This window comes from Amblyomma americanum, chromosome 2 (genome assembly GCF_052857255.1).
Source record: "Amblyomma americanum isolate KBUSLIRL-KWMA chromosome 2, ASM5285725v1, whole genome shotgun sequence".
Classification (NCBI taxonomy): domain Eukaryota; kingdom Metazoa; phylum Arthropoda; class Arachnida; order Ixodida; family Ixodidae; genus Amblyomma; species Amblyomma americanum.
Window position 1 is genome coordinate 215,234,254 of NC_135498.1, and position 16,367 is coordinate 215,250,620.

A 16,367-nucleotide genomic window follows, 5' to 3' on the forward strand; every position below is an offset into this window, starting at 1 on the left:
GAACGAACGGATACAACGATAGGATTCAGGCCGCCCGGAAGGTGTTTACCACCAAAATTTCTCTGGAAGTTTGACAAAAATAAAATACTTTGAAGCGAATGACGTAAAAACTTCGCAAACGGTCCGGCGTGGCGAAATCGATGGAGGAGCATTGCCTACAGCCTTGGGAACCAAGCGCTACTGTAGCCGCAATCGCTGGAGAGAGGAGCTTGCTTGGCCACCGCCGCGCAAAGCTTTCTCTCGTGTGGCCGTTGGCTGCGTCATTCTGATGCTGCTTCAAGCGCTTAATGAAATTTCCTGATTCGTTGATGTTCGTGGCTTCGCAGTCATGGCAGGGAAATTTGTATACAACTCCAGGGTATCTGTTGTGCTTGACCGGGTCTTTTACTCTAACAAGTTTTTGCTTTAGTTTACCTCATGGCACGTGGGCGATATGGCATTGTAGTCGTTGAAAACCCTGGCTAAGGCCTCGCTGACTCCTGGACCGTAGGGGATACTTGCCCACTTGCTTCTCTCGGTGGCCGTTGTTTCAACGTTTTGACATGAGCAGCGGCGTTCTGGCAACTGTTCTGCTGTTATCGGCGGACGATCACCAGCACTTTTCAGGTAGAACAGTGACAGCCTGAACCGCACACACAAACTGTCAGATATCTTATGCAACTGTTTTATTTCAAGAGCCAGGCCATTCAAAGTACAAGTATTTCACTGTTACCTCTCCAGAACTACCTGTTGATTAGGTGAGGTGCAACCCGCGCAGCTTTGCGCTATGCAACAAAATGGGCGGAGTCATCACTTTTGGAATCGGCAAGTTTCATGTCTGCTGCCAAGAGATACGCAACTTCGACCAAATGCGCAGTGTTCAATACAGCTAGCACATACATGCGCGTACGTCAAACCATGTGACAAACACCAACACATGGCCATAGCAGAGGAACACTTCCGCACCTTTGCACTCGATTTGTTTGTTGCACCAAGAGCGCTAGTGTCAGGCTGCACTTGTGCCACAAGAACTGGCGCTGCATGAGCATAGCACTTGTGTGAAGTTCAAAAGAATTGACTGCTGGGCGAGTTGGTGCATGACTCGAAGATGCAAGGCGCAGGAGTAGGCAGGACGAACAAAGAAGGAACACAGACAATGAACACGGAAGCACCTTGTTCGTGTTCCTTCTTTGTTCGTCCTGTCTACTCCTGCGCCTTGTATCTTCGAGACTTGTGTGACCTAGTGCAGAAAGTACAGCTGAATCGAGGAGACTGTTAACTGCCACAGTATAGTGACAGCAGTCCGACAGGCAGGAAGACAGTAGAAAGCTTCCAAGCAAGGCTCATTTTTCGGCTGACTTGCACCCACAATGAAAGGGACAGTTCGGTGCCGGCAATAGCAACGAGCCTGCTCGGTGGTCATCGCAGAACAGAATTCCTGTGACTGTTTGCCGCGCTGTAAGAATGTAAAGCTGGAAAAAATATAACCATATTTTTTCTCGATTTTCGAGTCACAAACAGCGGGTACAGCCCATATACAATTGCAGCGCTTACATGAGATTATAGGGTAATTATCTTCAGCCTTTGACAGGGAACAGCTAGCATACGTGAGTGCTTTCTGTAGTCTGTTGCTTTTCTGAACGAGTACAGCGCCTAGCTCCACGCAGCTTGTGTTGGTATGAATTTCAGTCTCGGCGTTTTTGTCGGAAGTGCCCAAGATCCGGAAGGGACTATACGATGCTGAAGTTCTTTGAAGGCGTCCGTGTGTGGCACTTCCCATTTGAATGGCACGTCTGCCTTTGTCAGCTGTATCAGAGGATTGGTGATAGGGGAAAAGTTCTCTACAAAGCGTCTGCAATACACACATACTAATCCCAGAAATCAGTTAGCAGCTTTCTTGTTAGGCTGTGGGAAGTGGGTAATAACAGCTGTCTTTTATCGGTCTGGGCATATGCTGTTTTTGCTGATGATGTGGCTGATAGACAGCAGCTGCTGGTAGATGCAGCACTTCTCAGCCTTCAGGGTCAGTCCGGAAGATGTTCGTGTGTCCAGCACTGCCTTCAGCCTTGTCAAGTATTCGTTTTGCTCATTGCGATGACTATAATGTCATCTAGATACATGAGACAGGTTTAACCCCAGTGCTGCTGGGTACCCACTGGTGATACAATGGGTACAAGCAATCTTCTGGTCTGGTGTTCGGCTTAGAGCGGGTGAAATGGTTGGGCGATGGGGTCATTGACTATACCTTGAGTAGACGATAAACACCGTATGCCATGGCACTCCTTGGCAAAAACTGCCCTTGCTTCATAAAAATTATACATCGTCGAAGAGTACGGTTAATGGACACCACGGTCAAAATTTACAGAGGCGCTTAATTGTCATTATGCGATGAAAGTGCGTTAGGTCCTCTCCCGAAGAGCTAAGGTTACCAGCTTAGCAATCAGTAAAAGCGGATTGGTATTGGCTGTTTGGCCCTCCAACTCCCATGGTCTCCACCTGCATCAGAACCTCGTCTTTCCACGGTAGCCACCCTCTGGGTTCTTCCCATGGTAGCCATCTTCCACCCTCTCCCCTAGAGTGGGATATTGCTCTCACCACCTCCCAGCTGTGGCAGGTGGTGTGCACAGCACTACAACTCCAGATGGCGGCCCCCCATTGTGTGCTGCGGAGAAGCTTAATGGCCATTGTGATTTCAATCAGCAACTATGTCACTGTGTCAAGGGACGTAGTACTTCAGATACTCACATATTTTACTTGCAAGTTTCATTCATATTTTGACTCCTTTAAGCTCACCAGATTCTGAAACCTCTGCATTTGCCCTGTAAGCTCCATTTTAAGGGTATGACTAGCAAATCACTTCGTAGATACAGACACACAAGGCCTCCCTTTGTTCCTCGATGGCTTGGTGGTAACATGTCTGACTCGCAATCCAAGGGTCACAGGTTTGATTCCTATGTACTTAATTTCCCCAGTTTTTTTTTTCAGCGCAATTAATTTACTTTACATTCTTATGTGTTATACGAATGATGCTTGAGTCATGTTGCGACCTTGTAATCACAATTTATCTAATGTTGTAATCACTTTTCGATTCTGCAGCTTCATGTGATGTCAGGACCGTTTTGACCAATCCACATCTTCTCTATACGCCAACTATGACGTTCGGTTCTCCACTGAGCGAGACCCTTAACGCTATTGTGTTAACACAGTGTAATTCTTAAGCAGCCAGAAAGGCAAGATTTGAACACATGCATCAAAACTGTTTTGTTATCTTTGATACATCATCTCTTCCGATAAGAAGCATTGTGCAAAGAAGTGCAGGAAGAGATAGGGATAGAGCACCAGTCCTACATCTTTTGTGGTTATCTTTCTCTAGCACTAAAACCCCCAATCTCAGATTTCGCCGATGTTGTCCAAAGCCTTTGTCAGGTGGCCCACCTCCTCCCATGCTAGGCCACGGTGGGCAACCTACCATTAGTCTTTATGGCCAGCTGTGCAAAACGCTTAATTGCAAAACACTCTACAGCCGCGAGTGAGTTTCGAACCCACCACGGCGCAAACAGATTAGCTTTGCTAGCCTCTGCATTAGACCACTATGTCATCAGGGCATCTGAATATCCCGAGTGTTTAACTGCCATTCTCTCACGCCATACTCTGGATTGGACATAGTCATCTTCATCAACTTTCGTCCATGCACAATAGATACAGGACACATTACTATCGCATTGCCCTCTTAAGGCGAGCCTCAAACCAAAGTGCGAGATCACCTAATTCGCATTTTGCCTAACCTCCCTGAACCGTCCCTAATTTTTATGCAACTTTTCTCATTAAAATTCAATCCCAAAAATGCATTATGCTTACCAGCTAGTCTCGTTCTGCAAGAGTCACTGGAAGCACTGCCATGATTGGTCATTTCCTGCTCACACTCAAAGTGCCTCTTTGATTTCACAGGTGCACTTGTTGCGATAATTTCTCAGTGCAGCATGCGATTACTGTTGGGGAGGTTATTTGTAGAGTTCTGTCCTCTGCGGGGCCATCACTGGTCCGTCCGACCTTTGACTACCCACTCGTGAAAAGTCAGGAACGTCACTTTTGCCATCCCAAACCTTTGGGTACATGCTGGTCCCCTGTGGTTTTCACATTGCTACCCTGTCTGCTCTCTGTATAATGGGCTGTATGTTGATCTCGCTGCAACTCGGACCTGGGGTCACACCTGTTACCGCTCATGGTGGGCTTGAGTGGTCATTTCAGTCAATCAATTCTATTTTCTTAAAGACCCCTTTTTAGGGGCATTACATAAGGGGTGGGTACGTTTGGTGTGACAGCAAGTAATTATGCGCTATGATGATGACAAATAGCTGTAGGCTCTGCGCGCCAAGTTCACAGGACAGGTTATTGTTGCAGTGTCAGCGGGAAGGCCATTCCAGCCCGCGGTGTCAGAAAAAAAATGAAGCTGGGAAGGTGACAGTGTGTGCACGTGGACGGCTGATCTGGAGTTGATGGAGTGTGCGGTGAGATATGCATGCCGGAGGGACCATGTAGGGTAGGTGGCTGTAAAAAAACTTGTGAAATAATAAAAGACTGGCTTTGCGGCAGCGCTGATCGAGTGGCTGTATGTCTGAAAGTGATTTCAGATATACAACACTCGTGCTATAATGGTGTGAAGAATGAATAAATCTGACGGCGCGGTTTTGCAAAATTTCTAATGCGTTGTTCAGATAAGCTTGATGTGGGTGCCAAATAGGTGATGCATATTCTAATTTTGATTTCACAAGTGATTCATGGGCTAATACTTTAATGCACATGGGCACATCGCGAAGATGACATTTTAGAAAACCAAAGGATTTGCTAGCTGAAGAATTGATGTTAGTTATATGCATTTTCCAGGAGAGGCCAGTGCACAAGGTTACACCTAAATATTTGTATGATTCTACTGGCAGCACAGGAACGGAGTCGATATGATAGGAGGGCATGAGCGGGTCACGGCGGTGATCAAAAGAGAGTACATTGCATTTGTGAGGGCTAAGCTTCATTAGCCAAATTTTACACCGATCCTAAATCTTGTTAAGGTTGTTTTAGAGGGATAATTGATCAGAGGTATTATTAACTGTTTGATAAAGAACGCAACAACATTAGGATCGATATTAAGGCGAGATAACTTGTGTAGCAGGCGTTTTTGGGCAACTTTGTCGAAAGGTTTTTTAAAATCATGAAATATAGCACTAGTTTGTAGGTTAAAGGGGCCCCGAAACACATTTTCAGTTCATTGTTTTGTCTGTTGGTTGTATAGAATGAGTTATAGTGATGCTATTAGCATCGGTCGTACCGCCAATACTGCGGTTTTAATATTTTAATTAGCTCGCAAAAACAAATTCGTGGCGTTGACGGTGTCATCATACAGTGGCGGCTTTTAGCAGCGGATATGACATCACTTAGTAGGAGCCTGATGATTGGACAAAGAGTAAATATACTGCAAATTGTGTTAATAACTGTTTTGGCAAATTTTTGTGTTCTGTATTACATTAACAAAACTAACTTGTTTGCCCTCGATAAAAGCACTGTAAAGCAAGTAAAACAAAAATACACCACCAGAGGCTCTAGCTACTTTTTGTATTGAAGGACTTTGTGCCTCTCTGTAAACATCCTACGACATAGCACTCAATACTTATGGCTACTCTCTATGTATCTGAGAGCGGCTTTGCGGAATTGATCCGATCGAGCCATTGCACTCTATAAGCGTTTGTTTCGATCCCAGGGAAAGATGTGTTCGTTTCACATTTAGCAGGCAGTGTGCGCATCGTCAGCTTGTGGAGGATCACCGGGCGGCGGCACCAGATGGCGCCATGTTCCCGTCAACAAGGGGAATTGATTAAACAGACATTACCGGGACTAATATATGCGGACGATATAGTGATAATGGCTGACAACAAGGAAGACCTGCAGAAGTTGTTAGACATATGCAGTACAGAGGGAGATAGATTAGGCTTCAAGTATAGTAAGGAAAAATCTGCAGTCATGACATTTAATGAAGAGGGCGGCGAGCATAGAATACAGGAGTTCGTGCTAAAGGTAGTGAATGAGTACAAGTATCTTGGGGTGTGGATAAATAACAGTGTTGAGTATCTGACAGAGCATGAAAAATATGTAATGAATAAAGCTAGTAGGAATGCAGCTGTCATGAAAAATAGGGCACTGTGGAATTACAATAGGTATGAGGTGGTAAGAGGGATCTGGAAAGGGGTGATGGTCCCTAGCCTGACCTTCGGGAATGCGGTCCTGTGTATGAGGCCAGATGTTCAAGCAAGGCTGGAAATTAGGCAACGGGGAGTAGGGAGGTTAGCTTTGGGAGCACATGGCAATACACCAAATCAGGGGGTACAGGGTGATATGGGATGGGCGTCTTTCGAGAGCAGAGAGGCTAGCAGTAAGATAGCATTTGAGGAACGATTGAGAAGGATGGAGGAAAAGCGGTGGGCTAGGAAAGTTTTCAGATACCTGTATATAAAGAATGTTGACACGAAATGGAGAAAGCGAACTAGAAAATTGACAAGCAAATATCTGGACAGCAGTAAGGGGGCAAATCAGCAATTATCGGTTAAGAAAAAGGTTAAAGGAACAGAGAGAGCTTTGTGGAAAACAGGGATGCTGACGAAATCGGCACTAGAAACATACCGGACCTTTAAACAGGAAATTGTCAAAGAAAATATCTATGATAATTGTAGGGGAAGTTCTTTGTTGTTTGAGGCCAGGACTGGAGTTTTGCGGACTAAGACGTATAGAGTCAGGTACCAGGAGATAGACACTTTGTGCATTGCGTGCGGAGAGGAGGAGGAAACGGCTGAACACTTGATACTTTTCTGTAAAGGGCTTCACCCTACAGTGGAAGGCAGCGGGGCTGACTTACCCAAGGCATTGGGGTTTAGGGATAGTGAAGGGAAAGTGGATTTTAAGAGGTTAGAAGTAACCAAGCGAAGGTTATCTGATTGGTGGCTAAAAGCAAGACAGGAGTAAAATTTCACAAGACATGGCTAGGTGGCTTGAGCCACCGCCCGATGTAAAGGGTTCAGCCGTATCCATCCATCCATCCATCCAGTTTGTGCTCCTTGTTCGCGGTGACCAACCAGCGTGCTAGGAGCGACGGGTGATGGTAGGCGGTAAGCAGTAGCAGCACGTGCTAGGCTAAATGTGTCTGACATCTTGTGCAGGCTGTCACACCATTGCAGTATCTCGCGCTCGAGTTCGGATCCATAAGTAAGAGAATGTCACTGATCAGTGTTCCCTTCTGCACCGTCGACATGACGATGAAGCATCGCTGGGTCAGCTGGGCGCTCACATGGTTATTGTAACTATGCAAACGGTGCTGCCAGCCTTGGCATGAACGAGTTACAGAGAACAGGTAGCCATGGAGTGCAAACTTCCGCCACGTGCTCAGATAGGCTGTTTCGATTGGTCGTCCTGCATGTTGTCATTGGGAGAGTGAAATGGGAATGGGAAGCTGCGCGAAAATCGAGTTGAGGGCAGCGTTTTGTTTTCTTGTATTCTTAAATTTCTTCATTGAATAACTCCGGTTCTTATGCATCGATTCTCGTAATTCTTTTTGAGTCAGCATCTGTGTGACATAAAGAGTCCATCTGAAGTGTAAGCGGCATCCGTTCAAGCAGTGTTTCGCATCCCCTTTAAGATCTAGGTTGGCATGCAAGTCATGAATGAAAAGGGCTAGTTGAGTATCGCAAGAAAAGCCTTTCCGGAGCCCGTGTATACCAGCCACGGTGGCTCAGTGGTTAGGGATAAATAAATAAATAAATAAATAAATAAATAAATAAATAAATAAAAATTAGAAGTAATGTGAACGCCGAGGTATTTACATGACGAGACTGATTCCAACGAAATGTTATCGATGTAGTTGTGAGGTGGGGCGGAAGTTCTTCTAGATACACACATGACTTTACATTTGTTAATATTTAGGCTCGACTACTGATCCGGAGTTCCCGGGTTCGAACCCGACCATGGCGGCTGCGTTTTTATGGAGGAAAAACGCTAAGGCGCCTGTGTGCTGTGGGATGTCAGTGCACTTAAAGATCACCAGGTGGTCGAAATTATTCCGGAGCCCTCCACTACGGCACCCCTTTCTTCCTTTCTTCTTTCACTCCCTCCCTTATCCCTTCCCTTATGGTGGGTTCAGGTGTCCAAGGATATATGAGACAGATACTGCGCCATTTCCTTTCCCCAAAAACCAATTATTATTATTATTATTAGCCCATGCTGCATGGGATGAAAGAAATTGTTCGACTCCAAGAAAGCAGTGATATGGGAGAATATGATATGTTCCATGAGCTTGCAAGGCACACTTGATAAAGAAATGGGGCAATAATTTAATGCCGAATTTGTGCTACCGGATTTGAAGACTGGAATGACCTTCCCATTTTTCCAGTCACGAGGAAGTTGGCAAGAAGAGAGTGACTGCTGGAACAGCCAGCATAAATAACTGGCACTGGTGGATTTAGTATTCTTAAGAAATTTGACGTTGATATTATATAAACCGGCAGATGATGAAAGTTACATTTTATCAATTAGCGACAGAATTCCAGAAGTGTTAAATTCAACAGGCGACATAAAATGATCAAGAAAAGTGTTTGGCACAGGAAATTGCACGTCGGATTCATTAGTGAACACTGATTGAAATGCAACATTGAACATGTGAGCACACTCTGCATGACTAAGTATGTCTCGCACTTCATTTGTGATACTGACATCGCCTTTGTGTTTTGGGTTGATGGTGTCCCAGAATTTTCGAGTATTAGTATGTAGTGTTTTGGGCAAGTCCTTGTTAAAAAAAGGGAGGTTTGGCATTCCAGGCAGTTGAATTATATGCCTTTTCGGCAGCGTAATACTTGTCCCAGGCCGTCTGGTTAGTTTGTGCTTTGGTTGTGCGAAAAAGACGCTTCTTTCAATTTTTGCAAACGTTTTAGGGTTTTAGTGAACCATGGCTTCTGAGAATTCTCCCGGAAGGTGAACTTAGGAATGAACTGATCAGTTCAGTAATTTTCTTCATAAATATAGTCCAATTTTCTTTGATAGACCGAATATAGAAATTAGTTTGGAAAGACTGAAAAAAAGGCATCCAGTTCATGAATATTCGCGGGTTCGATCCCGGCCGCGGCGGTCGAATTTCGATGGAGGCGAAATTCTAGAGGCCCGTGTACTGTGCGATGTCAGTGCACGTTAAAGAACCCCAGGTGGTCGAAATTCCCGGAGCCCTTCACTACGGCGTCTCTCATAGCCTGAGTCGCTTTGGGACGTTAAACCCCCATAAACCAAACCAACCAGTTCATGAATAATCTCTACATAGTCACCGTTATCATACAAATGGATTGTCTTTTTAAAGATTTGGCTCCGAAGCGGAGTTAAAGCTATATCGGCAGGAATTACTTCATGATCGCTTATTCCAAAAAGAATCGTAACTGACTTAACACTTTTGGGATGGCTGACAAGTAGTAGGTCTAAGATGTTAGCGCTCGTTTGTGTTATTCTTGTTGGCGCCGAGATAACTTGTGTAAGGTTAATGTTCAGGCAGACTTCTATGAAATTCTTGGCTTGCATCGTGCCTGATGCTATAACACTGTTAGTACTCCAGTCAATATCCGGGGAATTAAAATCACCAAAGAGAAGTTTATGTAACTTTCGATATTTAGCAATAAGTTCACACAGCAAGTTAAGTTTCTCTGAAAAGTCCGGAGTTCTGTGCGGGGGCCTGTAACAAACACCAAGAAGTACCGACTGAGGAGGACAATGGCAGAAAAGCCACATTACTTCAAGATAAGAGGAAATGGAAATGATTGCAAAAGGTAAATCATTAGAGAACCTAATGAGCACTCCTCCGCCACGAGACCTCTGACGATCTTTACGAAAAAGCTTAAAGTTCGATAAGTCTGCCAGGACCTTACTGTAGTTAATTTCACGTGTCAGCCATGTTTTGGTTAATATGAGGATGTTGCTATTGGATGGGTGAACAAGACTGGAGATTTCTTCTTGCTAAGAAGTAAAACTGCGGATGTTCGGGAAAACTACAGAAAAAGAAAGAGTAGACTGAGATGTTTGTCGTGACGCGGGCCTGGAGTAAAGCTGTGAATTGCTTTTTCTAGGTGGCTGCTATAATATTTCCTTAATAGTTTCCCTTCCCAGGAGTTGTCATAAACGTACTGTGCACGGCCATTAAACAAGGTTTTGTAACTCAACTTATGTAGATTTGCTTTTTGCAAAGCTGATAAGTTGCTTTCGGGCCTTTTTAACAACAGGCGAGAAGTCTTCACTGGCGCTGTATTTAGTATCTTTGAATTTTTCTCCATTGGACGGAATATTGAGCTTCATTTTGTGGGAGTGAAATTTGGCGATTGGTTTTGTCAGGTGTGTGACTGCCGAGGCGATGCGCGCTCTCAATGTCGTTTGGATCAGCCGTTGTATCTAAGGTACCGGAGCAAACACAGATTACAGCTTCCTCAGATTGTGCGTAAGTTTCTGCAGGGTCAGCGTCAGGGATACCATAAAATATTACATTGTTTTGGCATGACCGGTTCCCAGTGTTGTCAACACGAGCTTCAAGGTTTTTTATCTGAGCACACATTTGCATTGTCGCTGTCTCCATCGAGTCGAGTCGCGACTGCATCTCAGTGGTAAGTTGGTTTTGTGCCTCAAGTGTACACATGCGTGCTGTTAAGTCTGCAATTTCCACGTCAATAGCAGTAAATTTTTTTTTTTTCGTGTCCTGTATCTCAGAGAAGTGTAGATTGCCCGGTAGACAGTCTCTTTACCTCAGCAGCAAGCGCGGTTTAAAAATCAGGTCCCAGGTTTGATTTAATATCCCCAGCCAAAAGTAACAAGGATCGAACAACATAAACACATTCAATATCAATACAGATACAGCTCTGTGGGCTCAGCAGCTGTAGTAAGAGATAATTGCTAGTCTTCTTAGCAAATAGGCTGTCGAAATTACCAAGCTGCATGATGAAGGCGAAAGGGTTGGACTGTGCGGTTGCACAGCCACCGAGCCTACAGGGCGATGCGGACGGACATTGCTCCTTTATAGCTTCCGCTGGTGATGTCGCTCGCAGTTTGGCTTGCCAGAGATTAGGTAGTGTCCAGTGCTGCCCGATGATGACTGCAGAGTTGCAGCAGGGGCTGTTGTTCCTGGCACTGCGGTTCCAGGGCACGCAGGCAGCAGGGCGGGGAGGGCCACGCAAATGATGAACAGAAAAATGTGCATGATGAAGGTTTAGACTGTGTGGTTGCACAGCCACTGAGCCCATTTAAAGAGCAGCTGTGATGCTCCTCTGTGAGAGCCTCATTCCCACTGCCAGTGCTCTGCTACCTTTAACACGAATGCAATAAGCTTCACATTCTGCAGAAGATCTGGTGGTGGCGTTGAGTGAGAAATGCCCGGACAAGTAACCTAGCTGGGCCACCTAGGTCAACGTGACCTTGTGGTGTCATCGCAACCCGATTGTGAGCAATCTGGCCGGTGGCAGTCTAACTCTTTCCTAACCACCAAATGCATCGCACATTGCAATGCATTATATTGCAGCTTATTAGTTGCACTTCTGAACGAGAAAAGCACCAGAGTTGTTTGCGCAAAGTTTTTCGAAAGTTTAATGGTAAAATAATGCTGGTAGTAGCACAAAAAAAAGAATACAAGCAAAACAAAAATAAGGCACTGCACAGAGCCAGAAATTGATTACAAAAAAATTAAAACGTGCAATGTTGCGCATGTTCTTAGCTACCATTCTTGTGATTTTCAGCTTCGTACATAATGCACTGCACTTTCCGTATCCTCTCAAGTTAGGCAGTATGACTGCTGTGCCACTAGAGAAAGCAGTCACATGAGGACATGAAGTGGAGGTAGATGAGGGATGTGCTGCACATTGCTCTTGTTATGAGCACTGTTCTTGTTTTTTTTTTTTCTTGCAGAGCTGGCTTGTAGTTCCCACTTTTTCCCATTTTTTTTTCGCTTGGTAGTTACAAAAAAAATAAAAGAACGCTGAAAAAGCCTTAGCAGGGGGCCTGGCCTTCCGTGACATCATTATAACAAAAAAATCTGCGGGTGCATTTGGTAAAATGTCTTGGCAGTATGTTGCAAGTACCCTAAATGACCAAATAGAACCTACCTTGACTGTTTACAAATCAATCGCACTGTATAAAATACGATGTGAGTGGCAAAACAAAACACGCGCGAGCATGCGCTGATGTCACGGGTCTCTTAGACAAAGTCTCTCATTCTGAACCGAAATCTGACCATTCCACATGGTTGTCTAACTCACTACTGCTGCTGTTAAAAAGAAAAAAAAAAAGACAGCATAAGAACTTGCAAAACTGCTCAATGTAGCCTTTCACCTTTGAGGAGCGGCTACGTCTGGTCAAGTTTCATTTTTCATGTTGTCTCCTCGCGTTAGAAACTGAAAAAAAGAACTGAAATCAAAGAAATGGTGTTAGGAAACCAAACGGGATGGTGCAGTTTGTCCAGGAGTGCCGTCATTGGGTCATATATGACCCACGGCCTATAGCGTGGTAAGCAAGAGTTAATTCATCTAGAGAGGTTGCTCAGGAAGAGCAACCTGGGTCGCACAAGCCCCACTGGTGGGAGCACCTGCCTTCGCAGGGCAGCGGCGCATCGCTTAACCGCTTAATTGCTTCACCACTGCGCCAGGAGGGGTATGAGGACTCCCAGGGAATATAAAGTAGAGAAAGGCCGGTTCAACCATTGCATCATCCTTTAAGGTGGAGCTTAAGTGACCCCTCAGATTGTGAGCTGTGCCATCTGCATACAGGCCAGTCACGGTTCTTGCGATGGAGGGTTGTGGGTGAGCAGCAGCTTTTCTTTCACCGGCAGGACGAGAAGCTGCTGAACTCGGTGAGCCTGACGGAGCGGGTCCGCCTATGGGACCGTTTTGGGGGCGGCAGCCGGCTGAACCAGGACGCGGTAAAGCTGGCCTTCTTGAAGCGGGTGCACCGGGTGCACCCACCATTCCGGCTAAAGCGCCAGCGGCCCCGGCTGCACCGGGCTCACATCCCACGGGCGGTGCGTGACCACTACCGGTGCCGGCCACCGCCACTAGGTGCACCTCCCCAGCAGGACGAGCAGGAGCTGTGGTTGGCCTCCCTGGTCGCCCTGCAGCTGGCCCTGGCTGCCCGAGGAGGGGCAGCGGTGAGTGACTGTCCCTCAGTCCATCTTCTCCACATAGAAGGGGCTGCTCTCTACAACTCCATTTAAAGGGACCCTGAAATGATATTGATGGTCACATTCTAGTATAACAGATCTGTAGAGGTGGTCTTTGTGAGTATTCAAGTCAAATTTAGAAGCTCTGCATGGACCCTATAATTCGCAAATTTTTAAAATAGCTGCTCACAGTAGCTCGCAGCCGTTTAGGGTGACACCTCAACATGTGTCCTTGGCCACTTCTACTCAGATGATGTCAGTGGTCATCCTGGATGAGGTTAGATGGAGTGCATGGGGGTGCAGTCCTGACCTTTTTCTTTTTTATTTCTGGTGCCTGTATGAGTTGAGGGGGCTGAGGAAGAGCATCATTTTTAATCACCGATATCTGCAGTGTTAATGAAGCTAGCTTAAAAATTTTTGTACTGCGGTGATAAGCAGTGGAATACTGATTGTTCGTGCACTTTTCTTAACCTCAGTAAATACCATATCATCGTCCCTTTAAGCAGCAGCCTAGAACAGAACACACAAGCACACACAAAGGCACAAGACAGGCACACTCACAGCAACTGAGCTGCCAACACTGTCCCTTACACTGGACTGTTTAGCCTTGTTTATGTTTCCGGGCTATGTGGATAAAAAAAGTAAAAAAGAAAATGGGCTGTGAGATTTGCAGTGACTTCATTGATCTGGTATGGGTGAAATAAGGTCTTGAAGCATCACATGGGCAATGCAGGTCACCATACTAGAGAACTGCAGACTGATTTTGACCAACGAGCATTGCAAAGACGTCCGAATGGGCCGCGCCCATCGTTCCCGTAGTAAAGCGGGATGGCCACGTTCGCCTGTGCGGCGACTTCAAGATGACAGTCAACCCCGTGACGGTGCTGGAGTCGTACCCAATCCTTCGCATCGAGGAGCTGTTTGCAAGGCTACCCCGTTAGCACTAAGTTTACAAAGCTTGACCTTAGAGATGCGCACCAGCAGGTTAAGCTGCACGAAGACTCTCAAAAATTTGTCACCATCGACACCCCGAAGGGCTTGTACCAGTTCACCCGACTTCCATTTGGGTGTCGTCAGCCCCGACTTTATTTCAACGCGAGATGAAGAGCCTTCTGCACAATCTTGACCATGTAATGGTATAATTTGATGATACACTGGTGACCGGCGCCAACGACTGCGACCATTGGGCTAATGTGTGCCTAGTCATGGAGCGACTGAGGAGAGCCGGGCTGCAGCTGAAGGTTTCTAAATGCGAGTTCCTGGTACCTAAGGTGGAGTATCTGGGGCACGTCATCAGTGCGGCCGGTCTTCAACTGAACCCAACCAAGACCGAAGCCGTGCTGGCAGCGCCAGTGCCTCGGAATGTGAAGGAGCTACAGAGCTACTTGGGCCTGAACAACTTTTATAGACTGTTCTTGCCAAACCTGTCCAGTGTGTTGCACCCCCTGAACCGTTTGCTGGGGTCAGGGGCCCGGTGGTGCTGGACGTCTGAAGAGAAGCAAGCTTTCTGGAAAAGCAAAGAACTGCTTACGTCCGCTAGTTTTAGCACATTTTGACCCTGCAAGGCCGACTGTGCTGATCACAGATGCCTCACCTTACGGGCTGGGGGCAGTCTTGGCACGGCACGAGACGTTGGGAGATGAGCGTCCCGTTGCTTTTGCTTGAAGTCTCGCGGCTGCAGAAAGGAACTACAGCCAGTGGGACAAGGAAGCGTTAGCGCTTGTGTTTGGGGTCACAAAGTTCAGACAGTACTTGTGGGGTCGGCCGCTCGACGACGTCACTGACCACAAGCCACTACTAGGTTTGCTCTCACCAGACAGACCCTTCCCAGAGTCCTGCTCTCCCAGGGTGCTACGATGGGCCATGCTGTTGTCTGGGTACCGATATGCACTAAGCTGCAGGTCTGGTAGCCACATAGCACATGCGGACGGACTGAGTCGCCTGCCGCTTTCCACAACAGTTTCCCGTGGACTGCCCTGCTGACGTCTTCATGCTGGCGGGAGTATACCCACGAATGCTGTCGTCAGCTGCTGTTGCTGACGCCACTGCCCGGGATCCAGTGGTTTCACGTGTGAGGGAAGCCTTGTGGACTGGACGCCAGCTGGACATGGGACAGACCCTGGTCAAGACTTCATGTGGACTATGCTGGGCCATACCGAAATACTTATTTTTTTTATTGCAGTGGATGTATTTTCTAAATGGATTGAGGTGTTCCCAGTTTCTTCGCCATCTGCAGAAGCCACCATTGCATGCTTGAGAGTCATGTTCGCGAACCAGGGGTTACTCGACATTGTCGTGTCCAACAATGGTCCAGCGTTTATTAGTGACGTGTATGCAACATTCTTGAACAAGAATGGGGTGAGACGGATGCTGGTACCGCCGTACCATCCAGCGTCTGATGGTGCTGCAGAACATGCCATTCAGACTGTAAAGCGGGAGTTGCAGAAGGGTGGTCCTGGGGACCTTCGGGCATAAATTGCACGCTTCTTCCTGACTTATCGATCAACACCACATGAAGTCACGGGATGCAGTCCCGCAGAGCTACTGCTGGGACGAAAAATGAAGACTGCAATGGACCTGCTCCGACCGGATCTAAGGACCACCATACAGCAAAAACAGCTCAATCAGAAGATCAGATGCGACCAGCGAACGAAACCTTGGATTCAGGGACTGCCTGGGGATCAGGTATTCGTCGGAAACTTCCGGCCAGAGCTTGCATGGGTGCCGGCTGTAGTCACAGCTCAGGGAGCATTTTCATCGGACCTCCAACTGGTAGACTGACGACATTGGACGCGCCGTCATGATCGTATCCGGCAGGCAAACCCGCTACCATAGGTTGAGCATAAGCAACCGTCCAGCACAGTCATGGATTCTGACATTCCTGGGTCCAGTCCTGACATATCCAAGCCGGCAGGTCAGGTTGTGGCACCTGACTCGTCAGAACAGAGTTCTGAAATCTCCTGTCCAGGGGTATCAACTGAGGAACCAAGGCAGCCAAGGGCTGCAGAAGGTACAGCGTCCCCTTGTCAAACGCCTGTCACCACGCCTCTCTGACAGGGCACCAGGGTTTGTCGGCCTGTACAGCGCTACTGCCCAAAACTCAAGTGCTGCCATTGCTACTCTTAATCACCTTATAATTGTTTGAGTTTTTTATTAACTTAGGGTGGGAGGGATGTGACGTTAT

At 46.7% G+C, this 16,367-nt stretch overlaps 1 protein-coding gene across 8 annotated transcripts in view; it reads left to right on the forward strand.

Annotated features, from left to right (window-relative positions):
* The window catches only part of LOC144122137 (PHD finger protein 12), a 148,732-nt gene that overhangs the window by 38,622 nt on the left and 93,743 nt on the right, over positions 1-16,367 (forward strand). For all 8 annotated transcript variants that reach the window (XM_077655693.1, XM_077655695.1, XM_077655692.1 and 5 more), the window contains exon 5: positions 12,857-13,171. In XM_077655693.1, coding sequence (XP_077511819.1) covers positions 12,857-13,171 — 315 coding nt within the window. The remainder of the gene's footprint in view (positions 1-12,856; positions 13,172-16,367) is intronic.